Below are 26,875 nucleotides of genomic sequence, written 5' to 3'. Positions count from 1 at the left end.
CTATACGTATTATTGACTAGACGATTAATTATATAGTAGTTCTCCCAATTACAGTATGCAAAAAATCGAATGTTTACCTGAGCACTAAGTATACTGTTAATACTAATAGAATCCATCCACCCATCCATTATCCAACCCGCTATATCCTAACTACAGGGTCACGGGGTCTGCTGGAGCCAACCCCAGCTAACACAGGGAGTAAGGCAGGAAACAAACCGCGGGCGGGGTGCCAGCCCACTGCAGCACTAATAGAATCCTACTACTAAAAAGTTAAATAAAATATAAAAATATTTAAAAGTAAGAAAATGTAGGATAGCACTGAAGCACAGTGGTTAACGCTAATGCCGTAGAGATCTACTGTACAGTCCTTTGTTTAACCATATAAACTAGATGAATTAATCAATGTTCTCTTTATTAGTCAGACTTCTTAAATTCTCATATTTAATTCTACAGTATCTTTATTTTCCATCTGCATGGATTATTTACTGATACCACAATTTCTTGCCAAATAAAGTACTTTGGCTGTGGGAGTGGGAGTGGCAACTTGCTCCCAGATAAGGTTTCTTAGATTCCACCTTGTGATTCTGTAATGGAATAGGCAGGATTAATAAATGAATGACTAAACAACAATAATAACTGATTGACATAGTTACTGTTTTAAGTAGTTCAGTGCTGTGGATAACTAAAGGCCCTGTCGCGCTGCACGTTTTTCAGCCACAGACCTCATTTAAAGAATCTTAGCAAGTCAGGGGCAGTCATGGCACGCTCTTGTGACAATGAGTCACAGATGTAGTATGTCATCCCCACTGACTTCATCCAATCAGTTTGAGACTCACCCCAACAAAATCAAACAGGTTTGATTTTATCTTAAGTAGTAGGGGCAGGGTTTGAGTATGCAAGAGCTGACAACCAATGAGCGCTCAGTATAATGCATATAATGCAGCTACAAAGGAACAAGGAAATGTCTGATGTCTCTTATTTCACATACCTGTAAAGCTTTTGCATGGACACTGGCGCCATCGGAGAGCATGTTATTGGCTATTAGGAAAAGGGACAAGCTTGCAATACATTAGGAATATGCTGTGCTGGAAATCTGGTCTATCATGCCCTGTGATATCTAGTCATGTATTATTATATTGTAAGGTTTTTAAACTCTTTTGGGACTCCCCCCCAATGGGATGACACGCTGAAGAGCGTCCCAAAACGTAATCGCTGCATCTGTGGAAAGTAGCATATCAGGTGCCAGCACAGCCGCGGGCTCCCAGCGCCGTGACAGCTCACTGTGAAAACAAATCCGAAAACATTGCAGTCACTCTATGAGCACCTGCCATCGATGGGTGATGCAAGGACCATTATAAAATCTGGGAACAGTATTACTTGGCCACTAACCTGGCCAAGACACTGGCTGAATGCTGTGTCTGTGTATAGGAGAGTGTTAGATCCCACTACAATAAATAATCGTGCTGTTTCTGTTTCAAGCTGAATAAAGCTGGTTTTGCTAAAGCACTGAGACTCAACCCCCTTTTTTTCGGGGTGCAAGACAGGGAATCACACGTCACAGTATCTTCAGTCAATAACATCTTCAGACATTAACATCCTCTCTGACTAGAAGTTATGTTATGTACTGTGCCACTGATTTAAGATGTATTTTGTTCACAATGTACTGTAATCCCAAAAAGAACACTGCTTCCAAGAACTCTTTGTTAGGTTAATGAGAAAATTCTAATTTCAACAAACCATATCAAGCAAACTACTGGATTTTCCAGGAACACAATTTCAAAATACAGAATTATGGAGACTGCTACTTGAGTGAATATAACAGGTAGAGTGTTCCATGAGTTCATTCATAATATTTAGAAGTGTAGATATCCTGAAATTGTGAAGTCATATAAAATTCTATAAAATAATTCTATATAAAAAATCATCTAGAAACAACTCACATGACATGGGAATAGATATGTAGACTTTGTTAACAGTCATGATAACTGGGCTATCATTATTATGATGTAGTTGCCACACGTCAATAGGCCACCGTTTTGTAATCGTCAGAGTCTGTGAGTGTTTGGAATTTTCACCTTGATCAATTAAAAGTGTAAAGAGAATTGCATGCAAATTATCAGCAAAAATACACTCCTCCAAGAATTTGATAAATTAATTATGAAGAACTGCAAGTCTGTTAAATAATAGTGTGAGTGCCTTGTTGTTTTATAGTGTACAGGAGTCATCAACAGCATACCAAAATCACTCAAGATAGCCACTCTTCAAGAATGTCATTAGTCACTTCCTTCACACTCCACAAGGTTAGTCTTTGAGAAGTTAATTTACTCTAAGGCAGACTTCAGTCAGATATAATGTGAATTGGAATTTGACACCTGTAATGTTCACTTGAGAGTGTAACTAATCAACTAACTCACAAGTATCTTACAGCAAGTCTAACTTTTTTCCAGAGGACCCATATGTAGATGAAAACATTAGGGCTTCATTCTGCTTATGAATACATCTTCTCCATATTGTTTTGTTTGATTCTGGTTGCAGATGCCACAAATTATCCTGGCAGCACTAGTCACAAGGCAGGAACCAGATGAGAACTACATGAGCTGCCAGTACACTGCAAGGTTTATTCACAGACAAAATCAATGAGTCTCTAACTAACTGTGTATAGACTTCTTTGGGATAATTGAGGAAAACCAAACTAATCATAAGAAAGTATATTCAGGCACTGGAAGAATGTACAGACTTACAGGAGCCAGGAGTTTAGCTAACATTATATATTTATATATAGCAGGGCCTCATGGACTATGTAGTTTTTATGCACAGCAATGCTGGATATCTTGGGGGCCACTGGGAGTCGCTGTCGGGAGGCCAGTGGACTCTTTTGCGCACTATGACCCGGACGTTCGTCACAGGATGAGCAACGGGCTTCCGGGGTGAGGAAAAGAATTGTTTACTCTTACCCAGAAGGAATAAGGAAATGTGGACTGTTGGATTGGGAACACTTCCGGGTCGGGGAATATAAAAGGACTGAGGGAGCTCCCAGACGACGAGCTGAGCTGGGTGGAATGGTGGCAACGCGTCTGGGAGTGGAGGATTGTATTATTGTGGTTATTTGATTATTGTATGAGAATAGTGGAGTGGTGGTGCTTTGTGCACTTAATTATTATAATAAATAATAATTATTGGACTTTTACCTGGTGTTTGGCGTGGTACCTGAGGGTTCAAGGGAGCACTAGCGCCTCTACTGCGACAATATATATATATATATATATATATATATATATATATATATATATATATATATATACAGTATATATATATATATATACTGTGAAGGACAGCCGAGTCCCATGCCCGGCAGGGACACCCCTGCTGCTTATGTTCTGGGGGAGCCACCATGGGCAGTCCAATACCTCCCCCGGGACACTTGGTGGCAGCCTCCCTGGCCGACGGTGATTCTCCAACCAACCGCAGGGCTCCATGGGAGATGGAGTCCTCCACAGCTTGGTTGGGGCCCGGGCTGGACGCTAGGGGATGCTGTCTGCTTCCAACAGCCTGGCTGGACGAGTCATCAGCCCCATCTGGAAGTGCAATTAGGACCAGGTGGGCAATCAACTGGAATGCTTCCGGATGGGCTATAAAAGGGCCCAGCCACCACCACTCAAGGAGCCAGAGTTGGGAGGAAAGAGTCGAAGCTTGAGGAGGAGTGGCGGTAAAGGAACAGTGGTTTGATTGGGGTTTGTTGTGTTTTTGGACTGTGTATTGCCTGTGGGTCATGGGGAAGACGTGTGCCCACGGGTGAAGAAAAATAAAAGCCTTTAGTTACTTCATACATGCGTCAGTGTCCATCTGTGTTGGGTTAGGCGCAATAAAACGCCTTTGTTACAATATATATATATATATATATTGTGGCAGACGCCCCTTCATTATATGTTCAGGGGGAGCAGCCATGGACTGTGCAATACCTCCCTCTGGAGGCTAGATGGCTGCCTCCCTGGGTTGGAACGGTGCCTCGGTTTCCCACAGGGCTCCATGGCAATTGGAGTTGGGTGCAGCCAGGGGGTGCTGCAGCTGGGACTTCTAAGCCCATATGGGCAGCGTATTCGCCACACCCAGAAGTACAGTCGGAACTCATTAATCAACCACCTGGAGCACTTCTGGGTGGACTATAAAAGGGGCCAGCAACCACCACTCAATGGCCAGAGTCGGGAGGAGGAGGACGAAGCTTGAAGGAGGAGTGGTAGTGGTGGAGGAAGAAGAAGAAAGAGTGTGGTGTGTTTTGGTGGGTGTACTTGTGACTGTGTTGTGCCTGTGGGGGTCACGGAAAGACATGCCCACAGGTGAAGAAAAATAAAAAGGTTCTTGTTTTTATACGTGCCTCCAGTGTGAATCTGTGTCAGGTCAGGTGCCTATATAGCGCCTTTTTACAACAACAACATTTATTTATATACAGTAGCACATTTTCATACAAACATTTTTAGAATCTACAGAGAGTGTGCAGACAGCTCTGGGATTAGAGTTCAGACAGCAGGGATGTTGAGGCAGCAGTGCTGACTGTTATGCTATTTTACGCACTATTTGATGAAAACTTGTGAAAATGACATTTAGAAATCAAGGATCACCTGTGAAAACAAATTATGTTTTAGATTTAGTGAAATCCTGTTGGTGTCATAGTAAAAAATACTTTCAATGAATACTGGCATTGAATTCTACTCTAGCATAGATAGAAGTAGACTCTGTAGGTTAATGTAAATTGTATATGAGAAATCAGCAGTGAGAACGTATATATTGATTAGCTGAATAATCAGCTTCCATTTGTAGTTCACAATTCTATTATTGATCTTCTTTAAGGGGTTATTTCTGTATTGCAATCTGCTTTTCTTTCTAAACAATGATCAATAGACCACCTTTTCTGTTCACTTTTCATTGCATGCGATTGGAGGTATGAAGAACCCTACTAAAAACTTTTAAAATTTTGGCAACCAGTGTAAAAGCTCTTTTAATAATGATAACTTCGTCTTTTTCTTCCTCTTCATCTTTTCACACATCGATGTGGTCGATGTGCTTGATCAAATTTCTCCATACAGCTTGGTCCTGCAGCTCAGTGAAGCCCTTTTCCTTTGGAACTCCTTTTATTTTATGTTGTGCTATACTCTTCATGTCTCAGCTGCAGCCTACATCTGAAGATCAGCACTGCATTTTCAACTGTCAGTCAGCCTTTGTTTAATAAAGGCTTTCATTGAGCACACTATCACAATATATTGACAAAGCACACACAAGTGGATTTTAATATGTTTTGCATGCAAAAATAGGAAAGTCATGAGCATTTAAGCAAAAGATCTGAACAGCTCTTTTGATAATGCTGCTGTTTATTGAATAGTGTGGTTGTGAAGTTGTTAGATGTAGTAGAGAAAATAATAAATTATACTGATTCCTAGGACCATAAAATAGCATTTTTATTTCATAATAATTGCAGTGAATGAGAAAAGCAATTTCAAGTTTAATAATGAAATCACTACATTTTAGCTAAAAAAAAATCTTATATTTGAATCTTTTAATTATTAACACACACAGGGGATATTGCATGGCAAATATTTCAAGTCAATTTTGCTTTCAAAAAATAAATAAATGACATAGAAATTTAACACAAGACATAGTGTATCATTTAACAAAGAACAAATTATTCATAAAAGAAAATGCTACTGACACAACTGATTGCTTTTGCTTTTGAAAGTGGTAATGAAAATGAGCAGAGACATAACATCAGCTGAATGGATAGTCAAACACACAAAGTACACAGATTTATCATCAAATTTAGAATATATTTCCTTCAGAAAATGGAATGGAAGCGAGAACAAGCTTTATTTACTGTTTCTAAGTTATTTTAGGTGTACAAAGAAACAAGATAGTATAGATCGTACAAGTCTATAATAAAGGATAAACTTCAGTCAACACATCAATAATAAATGGATGCCATAATACTAAGAATTTCTTTAGCTGTGCCCTTTGTCACACTTTATGTGCTGTATATAAAGATCGTTTGATATGATAAATGACAGGTTTTATCTTGCTGCCATTTTCTTTTAGCAGGTTTTCTTAAAAATGATCAATGAAATCTTTATTGCCTAGGAAGAAATAAGGAGAAAAAATGTGCTTATAACCCATTTACAGTCACTGAGACCTTTTAGTTTGGCTCCAATTTATTCTGAAGTTGTTCAGATGCTTAACCAATCTTAGATAACCTGATTCACAAAAAGTTAGGTCTACATAATAATATGGTATTCAGTTAAAAAGTATCCACAGTATTGGCTTTTGAGTGTTTCTTTCCATTAGATAATTTTAATTTGTAACATAAAACCCTGATAATGTATATTGTTTAATACAAAGGTAGCAGCTTATCTGAATTACTATAATCATTGAATAAAAAAATCCATTTGTTTTCTCTGAAATATAATCATTAACAAATACCACATTTTTAATAAAATATATTTAGTAGAGTATTATAAAATCTATAATAATCTTTTCCACTATTGAAACATTATAAATGCACTTCTATTGTAATATAGGGTACACAGATTACATATACAAACCGTTAAAATATGTAGTGGACAGTATATATAGAGTCATTCTGAAGTAAATATTTTTGTAAGAAAGTAAAAAGCAATCACAATGAATTTTGCAAGAGATCTCAATGTAGTCCATGCAAAAGCAATCTATAGCATGTATCCACATAATTTTTTCATATCCAATAATATAATTAAAGGTATCAATGGGGATTGTAAAGCTAAACATGGTACCAAGAACAAAGACAGAATAAAACACAGGACAGAGAAAAGGCCACTCAAGAAGTCTGACTTCAACAGAAAGCATAATCCACACTGAAGAATGGAAAGCATCTCTACATGCTGCAGGGGAAGGTGTTCCATCGATTCAAAGTGTGACGTTAAAAGGAATTCTGTAGGAGTGCCAAGATCAGAATGAGGGCTAAGGGCATGGAAGTGTGTGTATTAAGATTCTTCCTGGCCAATACTGGGTAAGTAATTTGGTAGCAAAGAATGACAAAGGGCACTGCAGTGTAGTGACACTGGGATATTTTAGGTCCACATTAACAGCAAAACTGACATCAACCTGACAAAGTTTACTCCCTGAGCAGAACATGCAGTAAGAACAAAAAATGCTCACTGGAACAGAGGGGGGTCAACATTTTTGAGACAGACAGAAAAGTACAAAGTGAAGCAAGAGGAAGACTTGAAATGTGGTTTGGAAAGGGGTTTTATTCTAAAATATTAAAACACATACTATGTGCAAAGATGTACCTCCGTACCTTCAGAAATACCATTATATATGACCAGCCCCTCTTTGATTTTTGTGTGCAGACTTATTCAGATAACTCAGATAAAAAAATCAATACTTGAAGTAATCTATCCAGTCATCTATCCAATATATAAATTCAAAGAGGAAGGGGAGTCCCTCTTGAAGTTGCATGACTGTCTGTCCAACATATGAATTCAAATAGCAGTGGGGGAAGGGTTCCCTCTTGACCTTTCACACTATGAATAGGGGCTCAATCAAATAGGATAGATAAAAACATTGGAGACAATATTATTCTTGTATATTCCTGAAAAATAATCAGGGGCTTTGCACAATTGAGCAAGAAATTGAGACACTGTATATGAATACTATACTGTATATGTAAAACTAGGGGGCTTTGTCCCTGCTCGCTTTGCTCGCCAACCCCCATGCCTGCACTACACGCTAGCCTCTTTGCGGTTCTGTCAGTCGCGTATGGGGATGTGGTTGTTCAATTTAAACAGATTTTTATTTTCATGGGAAAATTAATTACCCATATTAAAAAAGAGTAAAATATAATAATTTGAAAAAAAATTATGTTTCATGTTGTGTTAGAGTTATTTGTTGATAATACAATTTTGTTTTGTTTGGCTTTGAAATTAACACGCAAATATTTTTTACACTTACTCTTTTACTGTAAAACTTCAGTAAAAACAATTTTTTGAATAAAATTTTCATCAATATTTCATTGAATTTCGTTTCTTTCTCGCTATTGAATAAAACGACTTTTTCGAATGCTTGGCTCTGAGATTTGTTAATTGTCTTTGCAAAGACTATTCTAATGGGAAATTGTTAACGTTTTAATATGAATAGCATATCAAGATCTCCTTTGTTGTGTTATCCGTGGAAGATGTACTACATTACCTTTCTTGGATACATCCTTCTTTCTGCAGTAATTTGTGCGGTGGAAGGCCGGACGGTGTTAACGGCTGTAGTTATTCTTCGGGATATTGTAAGTAACGTTTTCATCTTCCGCACGATCACCACCAACTGTTTCAGCATAGTCTATTGATACGCATTTAACCAATTTGCAGTGTAACCGATCGATATTTTTGGTGTTAAATCGTTTAAATTCATCATTTCTCACTGCTAAGATTGCCCGTGTACTCATTTTTTCTGTTGATAACCCTTCGTGATGAAATTCTTCAATAAGATTTGGACATAATACGTCTTCTTTAATTGGGAACTTAAAGTGAGGAAAACTTAAAAATGTATAAGAGCTGAGAGAGCAGAAAATGTGTCTGTCAAAAGCATTTACATAAATGTAAGATGAGATTACCATGTGCGTGGTTGAAAATGGTTGAGAGGAGGGCGTGACTTGAAAATATCTCATGGCCAGGGTCTCAACTTGTGGGACTTGAAAAAATCTTTCAAAAAGTCTCGTCTCATCTTCCAAAAAGTATTGTCTCGTCACAGGGTTTTTTTATTATAATAGAGAGATATATTATAATGCGTATGTTGTTTTTGGATGCTTAATCTTTTACAGTATATGTTTGGGGAGCATTAAAATAAAGTTAGGCTATGTGACCAGGGAGTCAGAATTAAATGACTAAAAAGAAGAGAAATCCTGCTAATCGCAAATAATATGTTAGAAGAGAGAGAGAGATAGAGGATTTTTCCCTCTTTGAAGCTGAAAGAGGCATTGGTTATGTTTATTGCACATTAACCTGAAGAAAGAGCAGCAGGACAGTTGTCTGATAGACTGAAGATCCAAGAAAATGCATCTGCTCTTTTTACAGTTTTTTATGTATAGAAAAAAAGAGAAAAAATTGTAAAAGAATCTGTAAATTGAATTTAAGATATTAGTTAACTTTACTGCCCTGCTCCTAATTGCAATATATTACATATACAGTGAACATAATATAAGAGAATTGTCTGATATAAAATAGTATTGTTTTTTATTATAATATCAAAAATATTGCACAATACTACAATGAAGGTTAAACAAACTATTGTAAAAGACTGTTTAATACTATTTCAGCTTAAAATAATCATTTATTGAAAAAAGACTATTATAAAAACAAAATCAATGTGTTTTATTGCAAAGACTTGATATTTCCAACATGTGCTATTGTTAATGGTCTGCTCATTATTGGCCCTTTTCTGAGGTAAGTGTCAATGTTGTGGAATGCATACTCAAAGCAGTTTATGATTTTGATATATGTTCCCTACTAATAATAAATTATGATATGCTAAATAGCCATTGCATAGCCTCAATAAGGTAAAATGTATTCAATAAAATGTATTAGCTGTGCTTTTTTAGGAAATTACGGTTGTCCATGGATCTGAGGTGGATTTCCCGCATGATCCACTTCAATAGATAAAGAAAAAACTAAAGGTAGGATGTGAGTAAAGTATGTTTCCTGAAGGGTTTCATTATGCAAAATTTAAAGAGACAGTTTTTTATGTTTCCCTGCTGACTCCTCCTGTGTATCACCAGTCAAAAAATCAACAGATGATTCATATACTAAACATCATTTCATTATTACACCCAATGGTATATATAAATGTTTAAAACAAATTGGAAAACTGTCAATAAAACAATTGCTAAAAAGACAATGACTTTTGAATTGAATGGAAACACAACAACTCGTGAGTGTGCAGTGTATTTGTTGATGTGACAATAAAAACAGAATTAACACATTATATAACAAACACTGCAAATCACAAACACGATAGTTACAGAGATCAAATTTAAACATTTGTGATTCAAACCTGCCTCATGAAGCTCTTGTCTTCTCTCTCCATGTAACTGAATTGCAAGGTTTTCTTCCTCTGTTTCCTCATCATTGTCTTCTACCTGTTCATTGGTTAGGTATATGCCAGCCTGCACTGCAATTTGTGCAGTATAGTACATTAACAATAAAATAACAGCACCAGATCATTGAGGTGAAAATCTAAGTCCCCCAATGATTTGTGTAAGCACTGAAAGTGTACCTTCCAGATTCCTAGAGTGAGTGTTCCCCACACCACTTCAGGCATGCAGTTATACCGCTCTGCTGCCACAGTTTGGGAATTCACTGGAGTTCACAAGTATGCACAGAGCACTTACTCACTGTCACCTAATACAAGATTGAATTAAGGGATTAACATTGCACATTTAGTGAAAAGAGGCAGTGAGTAACCTGAAGTGAAGAAGCCAATAGCTCAACTAAACATAATGCTGAAACTACATAACGATACAAGATATGTAAAAAAACAATGTTTTTTGTAAATGAACAATAATGGTGCAAACAAGGTCAGGCTGAAAAATAAAGTTTGTCCATTAGACTTTTTGGAAGCATGGTTTAATTTTGCTGTAGTTGTGATTTTTATGCTAAGCAGTTTCCTAAATTTATTGTTTGAATAAATTACTCTTAACATTGTATTGTTTATTTCCATGTTAGCTATTGCCATTATTATAGTAAAATGTTATTTATATATATGAGAAAATATTTTTTCCTTATGGGAAACCTTTGATGTACAGTATGTTGTATACTCAATGCTGTGAGTCATTACATACAGAGTATAATTGGTAATATTTTAGTTTAGGTATGGCAAAAGTGCATCTATTACTCACTTATTACTAGGAAACAAGACCTTCTTTGGCTCTTAAAAGCACTTACAAAAACATCAGTAAAGTGTTTATTCATCTCAGTAATGTGACCTGCTACCTAAACTTCACTTTGGAGTGGCTTAACTGAGACACATTTCTCTACATATTTAGTATAAGACCCATGAATCCATATTAGGAAGTCATTTGCCATCATATCAATATGCCACACTGCGCAGAGATGAATAACCTATCTACTGATGTCTTATTAGTGTTATGAAGACCTAAAGTGGTCTTATTTACAAAAGAGTAAATAAGTAACAGATGCATTTTTGCAGTACCTAAAGTGTTACCATATTATTTATCACTTTTAGCAAAACTAGCTCATAGTAGCTACTCCAACAGAGTGCAGCCAATTGCTAATTTTAGCATATTTACTGAGCACTTTGTCTTAATGTGCCATATACTGTAAGCAATAAACTCATTATTAAAATGAACTTTTAGCTTATAATCAGTACATATAAACTTCTAGTTGTCAAGAACAAAGGGCTTAAGTGATTTTACTTCTATGCTGGGCCAGGGGGTGGCAATGTGTACTAACTCTCTCTCTCTCTGGTTTCAGCCCTGCAAGCACACTCCTTCCTGACAACCCTCTATAAAAGACTACCTGTTCTCAATGTATATTTCAGTTATGATTGGTCTCAGTCCCTAGTGTCAACTTTGTTTTTTATTTACAGCATAAACTTTTCTCTGCCTCTTGTCCTTCTTTTACATAGTTTAAGTATACATAACATTCCCTGTCTCAAACAAACAGCTTCATAGTTTTGTTTACTGTATTTCTCAAAAAGCAGCTGCTTTTTCATAAAGCTCAAGTCTTACCATTCAGTAATTAAATATCCAGAGTAAAGGGCACTGCGTAAGATAAAGCCAAAGCAATTTAATAGTAGAAAGCGACTGGAAAAACAGTCTGCTTTTTAATTAGGTTGTTTAACTTCATTTACTTTAGCAGAATAAATTAAATTGTATGCACCATAAGCATGATGTATATATAAGTGAATCGGTTTTGCTTGCCTTTTCATCATTGCACATTTCTTGAGTTTTAAACATGTTCTGCTTATACTGTGTCAGAAAACAGCAGCTATGGCTTTACCTTTGTTAGTTAATCAACAATGTTACAACATAACACAAGATAATTGTGTAGTAAGCTTAGACAATCATGCCATATATTTTCAAGCTGCTTTTGCAGAATAAAGGGATAGAAGTCAGGAGAAGTAAGTAATCTTCAGAAGTCCACAACACTTATTTACATTGGACAAACTTTATTTTCAGCGACAGGCAACTGAGAGAGAGAGCTATGTCTGCTCGCCTCTTCTAGTGTTTTTTCAACAGCACTGTTGGCAAAATGGGCTGCAATTGTAGACATCTCACCTTCATTGGTTCCAGCGGTGATACCACCTCTGTCCGTAGTCTGGTTGAAATTTAAGTCTATTGCATTATTGTTGCAATGAAAGAGTTGTATTAAACATTTCCTAAACTGAAGTTGAAAAAAGGAAAAAAAAACCACATTAATACACATTTTTCATGTGGAAAAAGTAAACTTGATAGTTAATATGCATAAAATACTATCAATTCACTTTCATGTATAGGCAGGTGGGGAATGACACCTCATTCTTCTGGAAGTACGCAGAAGAAAAGAACCAACAATGATCAAGATTCCACGCCATCACAGGGCACATGCATGAAGAAATCTAAGATAACTCTTACAAAACCATTTTGGAGTTAACCTATCACCTACTGCATGTCTTTAGGATGACACAGGGGAAAACTGAGCAGGCCAAACAAACATGACATAGATAAGACCAGGCTTGGAACCCTGGAACATCTGTCAAAATAAATTCTACTCAAAATTGAGAAAAAAATATAATAAAATTTAACCAGGCAGTAATTACTGAATTATCAGGAACTACCACTAGAATGTCCTTAGATGCACATTTTCACCTGACAACAGCTCTCTGGGCTATGATACCAGACTTCCTGCCACATGAAAGGTACGCAAAGATATTCCCTCAGGTACTGTAAAACTGCACTACTAACTGAAGGGTCATCATATTATTTTCCTTTTAAATTGTATGCTTTTAAGGAGCAAAGAGCATCCATCTGTTTCTCTTCTTCTTCTTCCGGCTGCTCCCATTAGCAGATCATCTTTTTCCATATCTTCCTGTCCTCTAAAACTTGCTCTGTTACACCCATCACCTACATGTCCTCTCTCACCACATCCATAAACCTTCTCTCAGGCCTTCCTCTTTTCCTGTTGCCTGGCAGTTCTATCTTTAACATCTTTCTCCCAATATACCCAGCATCTCTCCACTGCAGATGTCCAAACGAACACAATCTCGCCTCTCTGACTTTGTCACCCAACTGTCCAACCTGAGCTGACCCTCTAATGTACTCATTTCTAATCCTGTCCATCCTCGTCACACCCAGTACAAATCTTAGCATCTTTAACTCTGCCACCTCCAGCTGTGTCTCCTGATTCCTGATCAGTGCCACCATCTCCAACCGATATAACATAGCTGGTCTCACTACCATCCTGTAGACCTTCCCTTTCACTCTTGCAGGTATCTGTCTGTCACAAATCACTCCAGACACTCTTCTCCACCCATTCCATCTTGTCTACACTCTCTTTTTCACCTCTCTTCCACAATCCCCGTTACTCTGTACTGTTGATCCCAAGTATTTAAACTCATCCACCTTCGCCAACTCTACTTCCTGCATCCTCACCATTGACCTCCCTCTCATTTACACACATGTATTCTGTCGTGTTCCTCCTGACCTTCATTCCTCTCCTCTCTAGAGCATATCTCCATCTGTTTCACTGTCCTAGGTTATTCCATTACAGCAGTGGTCTTCAGGTTTGATCTGGGAGGGCTGCAGTGATTCAAGGTTTTTGTTTCAACCTAATTTGTTAATTAGAAGTCAATGCTTACTGAAAACTGAACCTGTTTTCATTGTTATACTGTACATTTTTAATTTTAAGAGAATATCATCAAAAAGATTTTTGGTCCAGGAAACGTCATTAATGTTTACTTATTCACTTATTGTCCTCAATTTTATTCCTTATATATTTTACTGAAACTTCATGGTGAGCACTCACAGTTGTAAATAGGATCAAGTGTGGTGATAAACTCTTACTTGCTTTGTTACTTGCATCTCATTGTTAAATGGTAGCTGGTTAAAAACAGTCAATGCAGATATTTACAACTAAGAAAACAATTAAATATTCAAAATCATAACAAGTGAGTGGACTAAACTGCAGCACCAAAATGCTGCTTGAACAATAACTGCATCAGCATCAACAGTTAGTTTCTATTTAAGGAACTGAGTAAAAAAAAATCCTGCAGTCACTTTGGCCCTCCAGGACCAAATATGATGACCCCTGCATTACAGACTGCAGCAGCAAATTGCAGTGAGAGTAGAAGAATTCAGCACATGAAGAAAAACCTATACTGACAGACGGAGAATGTGCAAGTTTCACATAAACAGCCAAGATGCCACCCGGTATCTTCCCACCAAATAGAAATTAGTTCTTTTTTATTTTTAAGATAGTAAGTAATCTTATGTCATATTTCTATTATTTCCTTTACTCAGGTGCCTGTATAAATCATCAAAGAAGAGCTGGATAAATAAGAAGAAAAGAGCACAATTTAGGGACTTCATATTTACAAATAAAAAGGTATAATTAAAGATTGCATTTTACCATCTTGCTATTTCCACTAGAAATTTGCTTGCTTTGTAAAGCATCTTGTAATGGTGTATCTGAGAAAGGCATATATAAGAAATAAAAATTGCTTAATTAAGCATTCAAATTATGTAATTGTTCTTAAAGTTTGTCATCTTCTTATGGTATGACATTTAGGTTCATTTTTATTCTTTACACAAGAGATTTTTTTGATTTTAGGGCAAATGTAAAAATTAATTGTATGGAAGTTATCAATACATTTTTTATCAAATCATATTTACAGGATGTTTGATTAATAGAAAATGTCATTATAAATGTATTATCTGAAAGGAACAACCAAAAGCTGAGATTATATTTTATGCAGACCTCTTGTGCTTTGGTGCACAATCCTTTACCATTTTCAATACCAGTTCAAAACACTGTGTGGTCTCTCCGAGGCAAACTCTGTGACTAGAACCACATGACAGCAACAACTAACTGAGAAGGGGTCAGACTCTAGATAGATAGATAGATAGATAGATAGATAGATAGATAGATAGATAGATAGATAGATAGATAGATAGATAGATAGATAGATAGATAGATAGATAGATAGATAGATAGATAGATAGATAGATACTTTATTAATCCCAAGGGGAAATGCACAATTCACATTCTACTAGACTGTCCCACTGAAAAAAGGAATTAGCTTTTACCCTTGTTTTATTAATGCAGGTATTACTAATTGACAAAGGATCCTTAGGAGATACTTAAGAATCTGGAGCAAAAAAAGAGAAACCTAAATGTATAATAAAAGGAGATTCAAAGAAAACAAAGCTCAAAATAAGCATAAACCCTTCCTATCCCATGTCTTTTACAATTCTTATATCTAAGTTCACTTTCCTTGTCAGATTTTAAAGGAATACTCCACCCAAAAATGATATACTTTTTTAGTATTTTACTTGCCTCATGTAATTTGTAGCGATGGCCAAGAAAAATGTTTAATGCGCTATTTTTATGCAGAATGAAAGAAAAAGTCTTTATAATACAATGAAATGTAATGGGGTCCTTTTCTGTCCAAGTGCAATTGATGTAAAAAACATCCATTGAAAAAAGAGAAAAATTCTCACATTACTCGCGTCTCATAATAGACTGCACTCCATTCAAATACGCTCTATGTGCAAAACACATGAATTTTTTTTGCTAAAATATTAGTAAAACTTCAGGGAAAACAGTGTACAGTGTAACAAGGAAAGGCACATTCTCAGAAATACTTCTGAACTGAAGACCTGCCTTTCCCCTTAATTCAGCTGGTAAGAGTGCTGTTTTCAATTCTATAGCATAAAATTATAGAAACATTCCTTTCATGTTTACATTGTATGCAGCTTTTTCCAGAAGTATTAATAGTATTTTAGCAAAAAATGCATGTGTTTTGCACATGTTGAGTATACAACTGAATAACGGACATGTGGATTATGTGATACAAATAACAAAACATTTTTTTCCCATTAATCTTTTTGGACAGCACAGATCACCATTATGTTTCATAATATCATAAAAAAAAATCTCTGTATGAAAATATGAGATTGCATTTTTTTCCTGACCATCCTTAAAAACTATATGAAATAATAACTTATTAAAAATATTTCTGGGTGTTGTATTCTTTTAATCTTTTTTACAATATGCTTGAAGAACAAAAGTTATCATTTTAGTGAATAAAAAAAATCTAATCAGTGGCAGTATATGGAATTTGGTAAGTGCTTCAATTCATATGAGATCTAAACACTGAATTTCTACACAAATCTCGATAGCAGACTATTCTTGATTACCATGTCATGTCTTGCACAGTCACCAAGGAAGAAACCAAGTGATTATTTTATATAAGAACTGTACACACTTATGCAAAAACTTTACTGGTAAACAAAAAATGCTTTTGTTAAATGGGTAACTAATGCTGGATAAAAAGAAGAGTTTGTGCTACTTTAGCACTGCACTATATTTTATTTTTCTTAACATTATTAAAAATCTAATATGATTGATTTATTTATTTATCTAAAGAGCTCCTTTAAACAAAAAATCCCACGGGGACAAATGAAGATCTATCTATCTATCTATCTATCTATCTATCTATCTATCTATCTATCTATCTATCTATCGACTTAATTTGGAGAAAACAAATCACTAAATTCATCTTGTCTTGCCTAGTTTAGACCCTAGATGAGTAAAACCAGAAGGGGTGCTTATCAGGGACCACCACTGTTCTCAGTCCCAGCCTTTTAAATGTTCTCCCAGTCACCCACAGTGTGTGCCGCACTGTTGCCTGGTTCAGGTGCATGTCAATGAAGAGGCATACAATCTCGTGCAGAGAATTGTGTAGAATGATGGCTTAGCTATTCGTTTTGCTTTGTGGGCTGGAGTATCAGGCGCTCCGTTACATTGATATATAAGGGGATCCATGTGAGAAAGCCTATCAGAGCTGCATTCGGCTAGCAATCTTGGAAAGAGTCACTGAAGACGATGCTGCATACGTACTGCATGCGTTTTCTTGATGCATTTCGTCTGAATGTATACGGCATGTGAGGGAACGCTGCTCAGGGAAAGTAACAGTTTTACTTGCGCTTGTCTCTCGAGATTATTGGTTAGAGAAACAGAACCCTTTCTTAATAACAATATATATGAGATATTAATTTATAAACAGTGCACATATATGCTCCGCAAATTGTAATTTCTCATAAATGAAAATGTAAGTTTATGATCAATGCAGAAGTCTGTGAAACAGTAAAAACTTTAGTATGTTTCTAATGGGAGAAGTATTTTATATATACAGAGTAGATTAATATATATATGTGTGTGTGTGTGTGTATATATATTTTAATATTACTGGTTTTGTAATAGAACAAGAGAAGCAGTATATCAGTTAAATGTTTACTTCCAAGATTTGTATTATGTTTCTGTTCCTTCATGTTTAAAATTATAGTAGCTGTTTCTTTGATGTACTCACACTGCAGGAGCTCACTGATGTGTACATTCATCAGAGACCAGTATACTCTCAATTGGGAATGATGTACTTTAATGTTATGCCCCAGAAAATATATTTTTCACCATATCTTCAGAGATCATATCTACTACTTTTTCAGAACAGGCCCCTTTGTTGCCAAACATACATTTGAAAGCATGATTTTGTTTTATCTTTTGGTTTCTATGCATTTTCCGAAAACAATAAATCGCTGAACAAAATGTATTATATAAAATAAAGTACTTTTTTGTCATATAGAATTTCTACTAGAGCAAGCAGCTATATGAAACATTTCATTATTATGTCCTGATATCTCATAAGAACATCTTACTATAAAGAACTCACCAAAATCAAACAACCTGAGCTATGAAATACATTTCAGGATAAAGTTACTCTGCCCCCCAGACCATATATTATCTACTCAATACTGTGCTGTCTGTGTTTAGAAATTAAAAAAGTACTTTGGTTGTTGTGAAACAAGTTCCACTATGGAGATGTACTCTGCACCAATATGCATGAATTAAAATACAGTACCAGTCAGTCAGTCAGTCATTATCCAACCCGCTATATCCTAACACAGGGTCACGGGGGTCTGCTGAAGTCAATCCCAGCCAGCACAGGGCGCAAGGCAGGAAACAAACCCCGGGCAGGGCACCAGCCCACCGCAGAAATACAGTACCATCTAGTCTCAAATTCAAAGAAATTTGTCCTGCAGGATATTCTGTTTAACACACACTATTCATGCAGCCTCTTACTTTGATGTGAATATTTTAAAGCACTGCCTATCAATTTCCTCAGAAAAAGTCTTATTTTCACCGGTAGCATTAAATGTGTACAATGCATGTTGAAAAAAAAAAAAAGAAAATTTAATTCACATTTCTGTAAAGCCCTTTCCCTACTAACTTGGTTTATTTAAATTAAAATTTCTCCATTCTAAAAATCTGCTGACTACTAGTAGTAAGTAAGGGGGGTACCATTTGCTTATGTTATCTATAGTTCTACTAAAATTGCTTTTCAAAGTGGGACCCTAGTTATTATGTTGGATTCTATCATGTGAATTATTGAATTATGTAAGCTAGGGGAATGAACAGAAAGAAGTGCATTAGCAGATTAAAGCATACTTAGGTGAATGCATGTTACACTAAATTCCAAAGTGGTCATTGGTTAGTATATTCCAGAAGAGATCCTGTAATTTAAGAATGGCATATTGCTGTAATTGTTAAAGTGGAAGCCTTATAGCTCCAAAGCACTGGGTTTGAATCCTGACATCAAGAGCTCTCCAGTCTAAATATTCTCCACTTGTATGGAGTGAGTGAATTTAGGTGTGTTTGGTATGCCATGAAATGTACTTCTCTCTAACCACAGGTAATTCCCACCTTGTACCATGACAGGTGGTGGCTCTTGATGATCTGGAACAAGGTGAATTACAAAATGAATGGATGGAGTTTCAAGAAAGGCTTCTATGCATTAATGATGGCTATAATATACCAAGTGATTTTTAGTAGCATTCATTCTGCTTAAGCCAGGTTTATCTTGGGAGTACAATACTAGCATATATAACACACTCTTCTACATTAAATATCACTTGAGCAATTATTTGTGATATCTTTTACATATGATTTTTTTTTACATTGCATATACATATATACTAGCTGTTCCCATGGCTCCACCCGCGTAGTAGTGAAGCAGGACACACTTTAAAAGTCAATAAACAAAACAGTAGTGCTAGCTAAGCTGAGGCAAGTTACGCTCCAAAACGCAGAGGTAGACTGACTCCCCACTCCTGACGTCACGCTTCCCCCTTCCCTCGGTCTGCAGCCTCAGTCTCGAATTAGCACAAATATAACGCTCCTGCAAGCAAACTGTTATTCTTAGCGTGATGCTAGAAGTCGCAAAATCAACTGGAATGTTGAAGCTAATTCTAGAAAAAACCCCGATCTAAATTCGATAAGTAGTTCTCTCGTGAGAAGCAGACAGAGAGACGTTGGATATATATATATTGTATATACAGTGGTGTGAAAAACTATTTGCCCTCTTCCTGATTTCTTATTCTTTTGCATGTTTGTCACACAAAATGTTTCTGATCATCAAACACATTTAACCATTAGTCAAATATAACACAAGTAAACACAAAATAAGGGTGGCCCAACCAGTTATTAGGTTCAGGGGGCAATTACTTTTTCACACAGGGCCATGTAGGTTTGGATTTTTTCTCCTAAATAATAAAAACCATCATTTAAAAACTGCATTTTGTGTTTACTTGTGTTATATTTGACTAATGGTTAAATGTGTTTGATGATCAGAAACATTTTGTGTGACAAACATGCAAAAGAATAAGAAATCAGGAAGGAGGCAAATAGTTTTTCACACCACTGTATGTATATAGTCACAGGCGGCTGGGGGTGGAGCCCAGCCGGGACGCCCGAGAGGACCAGAGGAGGGCTGGTGCCTACTCCCGACCACGAAGGGGTGACCACCCTGGTTTTGTTGGTGGCCTCGGGTAGGGGGCTTGGAAGCCCAACCCTGTAGGGGCCCGTGGCCACCGCCAGGCGGCACCCCAGTGCCTGAAGAACCCTGGAGCCCAGCACTTCCGCCACACCAGGAAGTGCTGGGGGGAAGAAGGATGTGGACAGCCAGGGGGCTTCCGGGTGCACAGCCGGCACTTCTGCCAGACTGGGGCGTGTCCGCGGAGGAATGCCGGGAAGCAGCTGGAGCCCATCCGGGGTGTGATAAAAGGGGCCGCCTTCCAACAGTAGAGAGCGGAAGTTGGGTGGAAGAAGGACGGAGCTGGAGAGCGGACTGGAGGCGGCCAGAAAGGCATTTGGTGACTGTGAGGCCTGGACTTTGGGGGATCAGTGCTGGAGGCACTGGGTGTGCACAAGTGACTTTGTAAATATTGTATATATTAAATGAGTGTGATGGGTGCTAAACTGTTGTCCATCTGTCTGTGTCCAGGTCCAGTTCCACAAAATATATATATATATATATATATATATATACACACACACAAGGGACGTTCAAAAAGTTTTCGCACTTCTATATTTTCATTAGAAACAATGAAAATTGCATCTCCAATGAAGCTGACTATGTAGAAAAGTGATGTAATTTTTTTTTTAAATCTATACTAATAAAAGGCAAAGCCCTCACTCACTCACTCACTCACTCACTCACTCACTCACTCACTCACTCACTCACTCACTCACTCACTCACTCACTCACTCACTCACTCACTCACTGACTCATCACTAATTCTCCAACTTCCCGTGTGGTGGAAGGCTGAAATTTGGCAGGTTCATTCCTTACAGCTTCCTTACAAAAGTTGGGCAGGTTTTATATCGAAATTCTACGCGTAATGGTCATAACTGGAAGCAGTTTTCTCCATTTACTGTAATGGAGATGAGCTTCAACGCCGTGGGGAGTTTCGTGTGACATCATCACGCCTCCCACGTAATCACGCAGTACATAGAAAACCAGGAAGACCTCAAAAAGCGCTGAAGAAAACATGCATTATATAATTGAGAAGGCAGCGAAACAATAAGAAGCGAGCGAGTGACATATACAACCATATTCATGAGTTCTGCTACTGAAACAAAGCACGATGTAAACCTACACTTTAAATTAAGTTCATAGACAGGCTGCGCTGGCGTTTGTAATTTAGTGCCTGCCCATATAAGGCCGTCCGTCAGCGGCAATCCAATAGCAAACTGCCACGGGTAAATATTCACGGGTGAAGGACTGTGCTTATGGAGAAGAAGATGAGATGGTCAGGGTGGTGTTTGACACAAACTCAGCGAAACTGCGAGAGAAAGTTTTAAGTGCCAGGACTAAGGTAACATTAAATACAGCCATGGACATAGCACGAGATGGCACCAGCACAGCTGGGAACCTTCGATGCATGTACACCGAGCGCTCACGTGAACTGACGCGTGCACAGATAAAAGCAACAGTTCCAAAGAGCTGAACAAAACCGAATTACACAATTGAAAAGGCAGCAAAAATATGAAGCGCCTGATACATACAAGCATATTCATAAATCCAACTACTGCGGAAACAAAGCACACGTTGGAAAAAGTCAATGTCCCGCTAAAGGAAGACAGTGTAAAAAACCCGTGCATGCAGTGTGTCAGGTCTCAGATAAAGAAGAAGACGAGCTGTTTATTGATGCAGTAAGAAACGAATCGATGAATGAAACCTGTCATCTTTACAACGATTGACAAACACGGAATGTAACTTGAACACAACACATCCTACAAATACGAACCTGATTGAAAGAAATAATGATAATCAAATCCTTGATGACAGCAACACTCAGTAACACTCACAAAACAAATACTGTATATTGACAGTCATGTTACGTTATTTTTAAAATGTTCCCTTTTCTTTTCTAGCTTTTTAACACACTACTTCTCGCTGCGATACGCTGGTATATATATATATATATATATATATATATATATATCCCGATCTACATACTCGAATAATGGATACTTTATTCGCCATCAATGATTGTTTTGGTAAAGCCATACTCAGTGTATTCATTAGATGAACGGTAAAAAGTAAGAAGAGGGAGGATGACTTATTGAGGCATGCAGGCTGTAGTCGCGTCAACTCTATCTGAATTGCGCGATCACATTTGAAAAATATATCTTTTCAAGTTCTATTTAGTCCATATGTGTCAAACTCAAGGGCAGCGGGCCACATCCGCCCGGCGTAATTATATCCGCCCGAGATCATTTTATATACTGTATTATTGTTATTAAAGCCCGGGTATATGAAGTAACACAATAAACTACAGATCCCATAATGCAGCGCTTCAGCTGCCTTGCCAACACTTACCGCGTTAATCAAGTCTACCTTATGATGCTGCAAGTTATTGCGAAGCTAGCTCACACGATGCTGAAGAGAAAAGTTGATTCTGAAAATAGAGCCTTTAAAACCGATGGGAGGCTGAGTATATGTTTACTGAACCCGTGTGTCTCATTTGTGGAGCTAATGTGGCTGTAATTACAGAATTTAATCTAAGACGGCACTATGAGACAAAACATCAGGGTAACCTGAATGCAATGCAGAAGATACAGAAAGCAGAATAATTAAATAAGAATCTGACACTTCAGCGGACGTTTTACCCGTGCACAATCACAAAGTGATTTCAAGTGAAGCTGCTTTTATGGGAGACACAAATGCACCAGTGCAATTGCCCCACTTTCCCTGTTGCCAAGTAATGTTAAACCAAGTCGTCACTACGGTGTTCCCAAATCGCACTTTGCTGATAAACTGAGCGCACTGAGTTTGCACGGCGCTTTGGTGACTTTGAAGAACAAAAAGTCCGTCTACATGCGGCTCGAACCTTGTGCATGTTTGGTAGCACATATCTGTGTGAGAAGCTCTTCTCAGTGATAAAGACTAACAAAACAGCACACAGGAGTCGCCTCACTGATGAGCACCTGCAATCCATCCTGAGAATCTCCACAACACAGAACCTCACACCAAACAGAAACGAACCTGTGGCCAAAAAGATGCCAGGCGTCCAGCTCTAAAATGACATATGAGCAAAGACAACTGAATGATTTGATTTGTTATTGCTGAAAGGAACACATTTTATTTATATTTCCAGGTTTTGTTATGCAGCATGTTCATATTTGAATTTGTATAATTTTGACAGGATATATTTTTATGGAGAGCAAAATCTTTTGGGATATTTAAAATCTAAGTTTATTTTTTATATAAAATTACATAAGAGTAAAGAAATTTGAATGTTTGTTCTTTTAACGTTTGCTTTATTTCTAACTTGTATAATTTAGACAGGATATATTTTTATGGAGAGCAAAATATTATAAGTTGTTTAAGGTTTGAGTTGATTTATTCACGAATAATATTCCTGTCTGTTTTACCATTCCTACCAAAGATATTTCTGTCGACTAAATAAAAATTCCTTCTATTTAAAATTTAAATAGAACTTGAACAAATACGATAGTTCATAATATCCACGCAGACTTGCACGTAAGAGCGGGAGTTATCCGTTTTAACAAGCAGCGTATTGCACTGATACGAAATAGCTGTGTGTGTATATATGTAGATATGTATGTATGTATATATATATATACAGTGGTGTGAAAAACTATTTGCCCCCTTCCTGATTTCTTATTCTTTTGAATGTTTGTCACACAAAATGTTTCTGATCATCAAACACATTTAACCATTAGTCAAATATAACACAAGTAAACACAAAATGCAGTTTTTAAATGATGGTTTTATTATTTAGGGAGAAAAAAAATCCAAACCTACATGGCCCTGTGTGAAAAAGTAATTGCCCCCTTGTTCAAAAATCACCTAACTGTGGTGTATCACACCTGAGTTCAATTTCCGTAGCCACCCCAGGCCTGATTACTGCCACACCTGTTTCAATCAAGAAATCACTTAAATAGGAGCTGCCTGACACAGAGAAGTAGACCAAAAGCACCTCAAAAGCTAGACATCATGCCAAGATCCAAAGAAATTCAGGAACAAATGAGAACAGAAGTAATTGAGATCTATCAGTCTGGTAAAGGTTATAAAGCCATTTCTAAAGCTTGGGGACTCCAGCGAACCACAGTGCGAGCCATTATCCACAAATGGCAAAAACATGGAACAGTGGTGAACCTTCCCAGGAGTGGCCGGCTGACCAAAATTACCCCAAGAGCGCAGAGACGACTCATCTGAGAGGTCACAAAAGACCCCAGGACAACGTCTAAAGAACTGCAGGCCTCACTTGCCTCAATTAAGGTCAGTGTTCACGACTCCACCATAAGAAAGAGACTGGGCAAAAACGGCCTGCATGGCAGATTTCCAAGACGCAAACCACTGTTAAGCAAAAGAACATTAGGGCTCGTCTCAATTTTGCTAAGAAACATCTCAATGATTGCCAAGACTTTTGGGAAAATACCTTGCGGACTGATGAGACAAAAGTAGAACTTTTTGGAATGCAAATGTCCCGTTACATCTGGCGTAAAAGGAACACAGCATTTCAGAAAAAGAACATCATACCAACAGTAAAATATGGTGGTGGTAGTGTGATGGTCTGGGGTTGTTTTGCTGCTTCAGGACCTGGAAGGCTTGCTGTGATAGATGGAACCATGAGTTCTACTGTCTACCAAAAAATCCTGAAGGAGAATGTCCGCCATCTGTTCGTCAACTCAAGCTGAAGCGATCTTGGGTGCTGCAACAGGACAATGACCCAAAACACACCAGCAAATCCACCTCTGAATGGCTGAAGAAAAGCAAAATGAAGACTTTGGAGTGGCCTAGTCAAAGTCCTGACCTGAATCCAATTGAGATGCTATGGCATGACCTTAAAAAGGCGGTTCATGCTAGAAAACCCTCAAATAAAGCTGAATTACAACAATTCTGCAAAGATGAGTGGGCCAAAATTCCTCCAGAGCGCTGGAAAAGACTCATTGCAAGTTATCGCAAACGCTTGATTGCAGTTATTGCTGCTAAGGGTGACCCAACCAGTTATTAGGTTCAGGGGGCAATTACTTTTTCACACAGGGCCATGTAGGTTTGGATTTTTTTTCTCCCTAAATAATAAAACCATCATTTAAAAACTGCATTTTGTGTTTACTTGTGTTATATTTGACTAATGGTTAAATGTGTTTGATGATCAGAAACATTTTGTGAGACAAACATGCAAAAGAATAAGAAATCAGGAAGGGGGCAAATAGTTTTTCACACCACTGTATATATGCCAGCAACACTCATGACAATGACAAAACAATTACATTGTCAATTATGTTACGTTATTATTAAAATGTTTCCTTTTCTTTTTACTTCTCCGCTGCCAATCGCAGGTATTTTGCTATATATATATATATACAGATATAATATATAAATATATATATATAAATAGATAGATATGACAACAACACTCATATCAATGACAAAACAATTACATTAACAATAATCTTACGTTATTTTTAAAATGTTTGCTTTTCTTTTTCATAACTTCTTTAACACACTACTTCTCCTGTGGCCTGGTATTTTGCTAGTTCTTAATAAATAGAGTTATAAAAAAGTGCAGAAACTTTTTGAACGTCCCTCATATATATATATAAATATATATGCAGGTAAAATTCCATTACAACGAATATCTTTTCAACGAAATATTCATTACAACGAAGTATTTTTATAGTCCCAACAGCTTCCTCACATGACACGAGTCTATAGAAATCTTGTTACTACGAAGTACATTCAGCAGATACTTTCATTACAATGAAGTGCACAAAAGACCTTAAAATGCCTGAATGAATCATCCAAAGAGCAGTTAGTTCCTTGGCCGCAGCTCAGTTGTGCACAACAATCCCCAAACAGAAACACTGTAATTGTCCTCGTACTTTTTTTTTTTTTTTGCCTTTTTTTGTTTCCTGCGGTTTTCAGTGATACCTTTTGCTTATTGCTCGTCCACATTTGAAAAACATCCATTGGAATTTAACTCATTGAAACCCTCCTATAGAAAAGGCAGACAGGAAAAAACTATAACAATTCATATTAGAAAAAAAAACTCATTTTTTGCAGCTCTCGATTGTGGCAAAAGAAAAAAGATGTTGCCAGTGAATTCGGAATTTCGCCATCGACACTGTCAACTTTCTTGAAAGACAGAGCTAAAATAGAATAAAAATCTCGGGTTGCAAACGTATGTGAACTGCTGCATTTGAAGACGTCGGAAAAGTAGTTTTTATGTGGTTTAGTGATGCTTGTTCAAGAAACATTCCTATTAATGTGGCACTCATTCAAGAAAATGTGAGGTTTGTAAACTCTCTTGGGACCTCCCCCAATTAGACAGCAAGCCGAACAGCGCCCCAAAGTGCGATCTCTGCATCTGTACGGGGCAATAGCAGGCTCACAGATATACTGCGTCTCTCCGCCAAAGTAAACAGAAAAGATCTCGTTGGTAGATGCAAGGTTAGGAGCATGTAAATTGTAATTGCAGATAACAGGATTACTTGGTCACTGACCTGGCCACAACCCTGCCTGACTACTGTATCTGTGTATAGCAGAGTGGCAGATCACGCTACAATTTACTGTGCCGTTCCTGCTTCAGGCTGAATAAAGCTGGTTTTGCTAAAGTACTGAGACTAAACCTCGTGTTTTGGGTTGCAAGATAGGGACTTATAGCGCGACCCGATCTTTTATGATTTGCTTCTGTGACGCTTCACTGCACCTCTGTGAGCCTCCTATTGCCCTGCCCCAGCAACGGACAAACAATCTTCCACAGATGCTGCAATCGCAC

General features: G+C 37.3%; 1 protein-coding gene across 2 annotated transcripts in view; it reads right to left on the bottom strand.

Moving 5' to 3' along the window:
* Positions 1–26,875, bottom strand: part of valopa (vertebrate ancient long opsin a) — a 164,664-nt gene that overhangs the window by 73,815 nt on the left and 63,974 nt on the right. The window contains exons 5-6 of one of the 2 annotated variants that reach the window (XM_039770570.1): positions 12,305–12,410; positions 5,445–6,119 (exon numbers count right to left, since the gene is read on the bottom strand). In XM_039770570.1, the coding sequence (XP_039626504.1) occupies positions 6,091–6,119; positions 12,305–12,410 (135 nt within the window). In that variant the 3' untranslated portion in view covers positions 5,445–6,090. Of the gene's footprint in view, positions 1–5,444; positions 6,120–12,304; positions 12,411–26,875 lie in introns of those variants that run through there. The other variant, XM_039770561.1, reaches the window with a different exon arrangement.

The sequence above is a fragment of the Polypterus senegalus genome, chromosome 1 (genome assembly GCF_016835505.1).
Source record: "Polypterus senegalus isolate Bchr_013 chromosome 1, ASM1683550v1, whole genome shotgun sequence".
Taxonomy (NCBI): domain Eukaryota; kingdom Metazoa; phylum Chordata; class Cladistia; order Polypteriformes; family Polypteridae; genus Polypterus; species Polypterus senegalus.
Note: the sequence above shows the minus strand (reverse complement) of the source record. Positions and strands in the feature narration are given on the sequence as shown.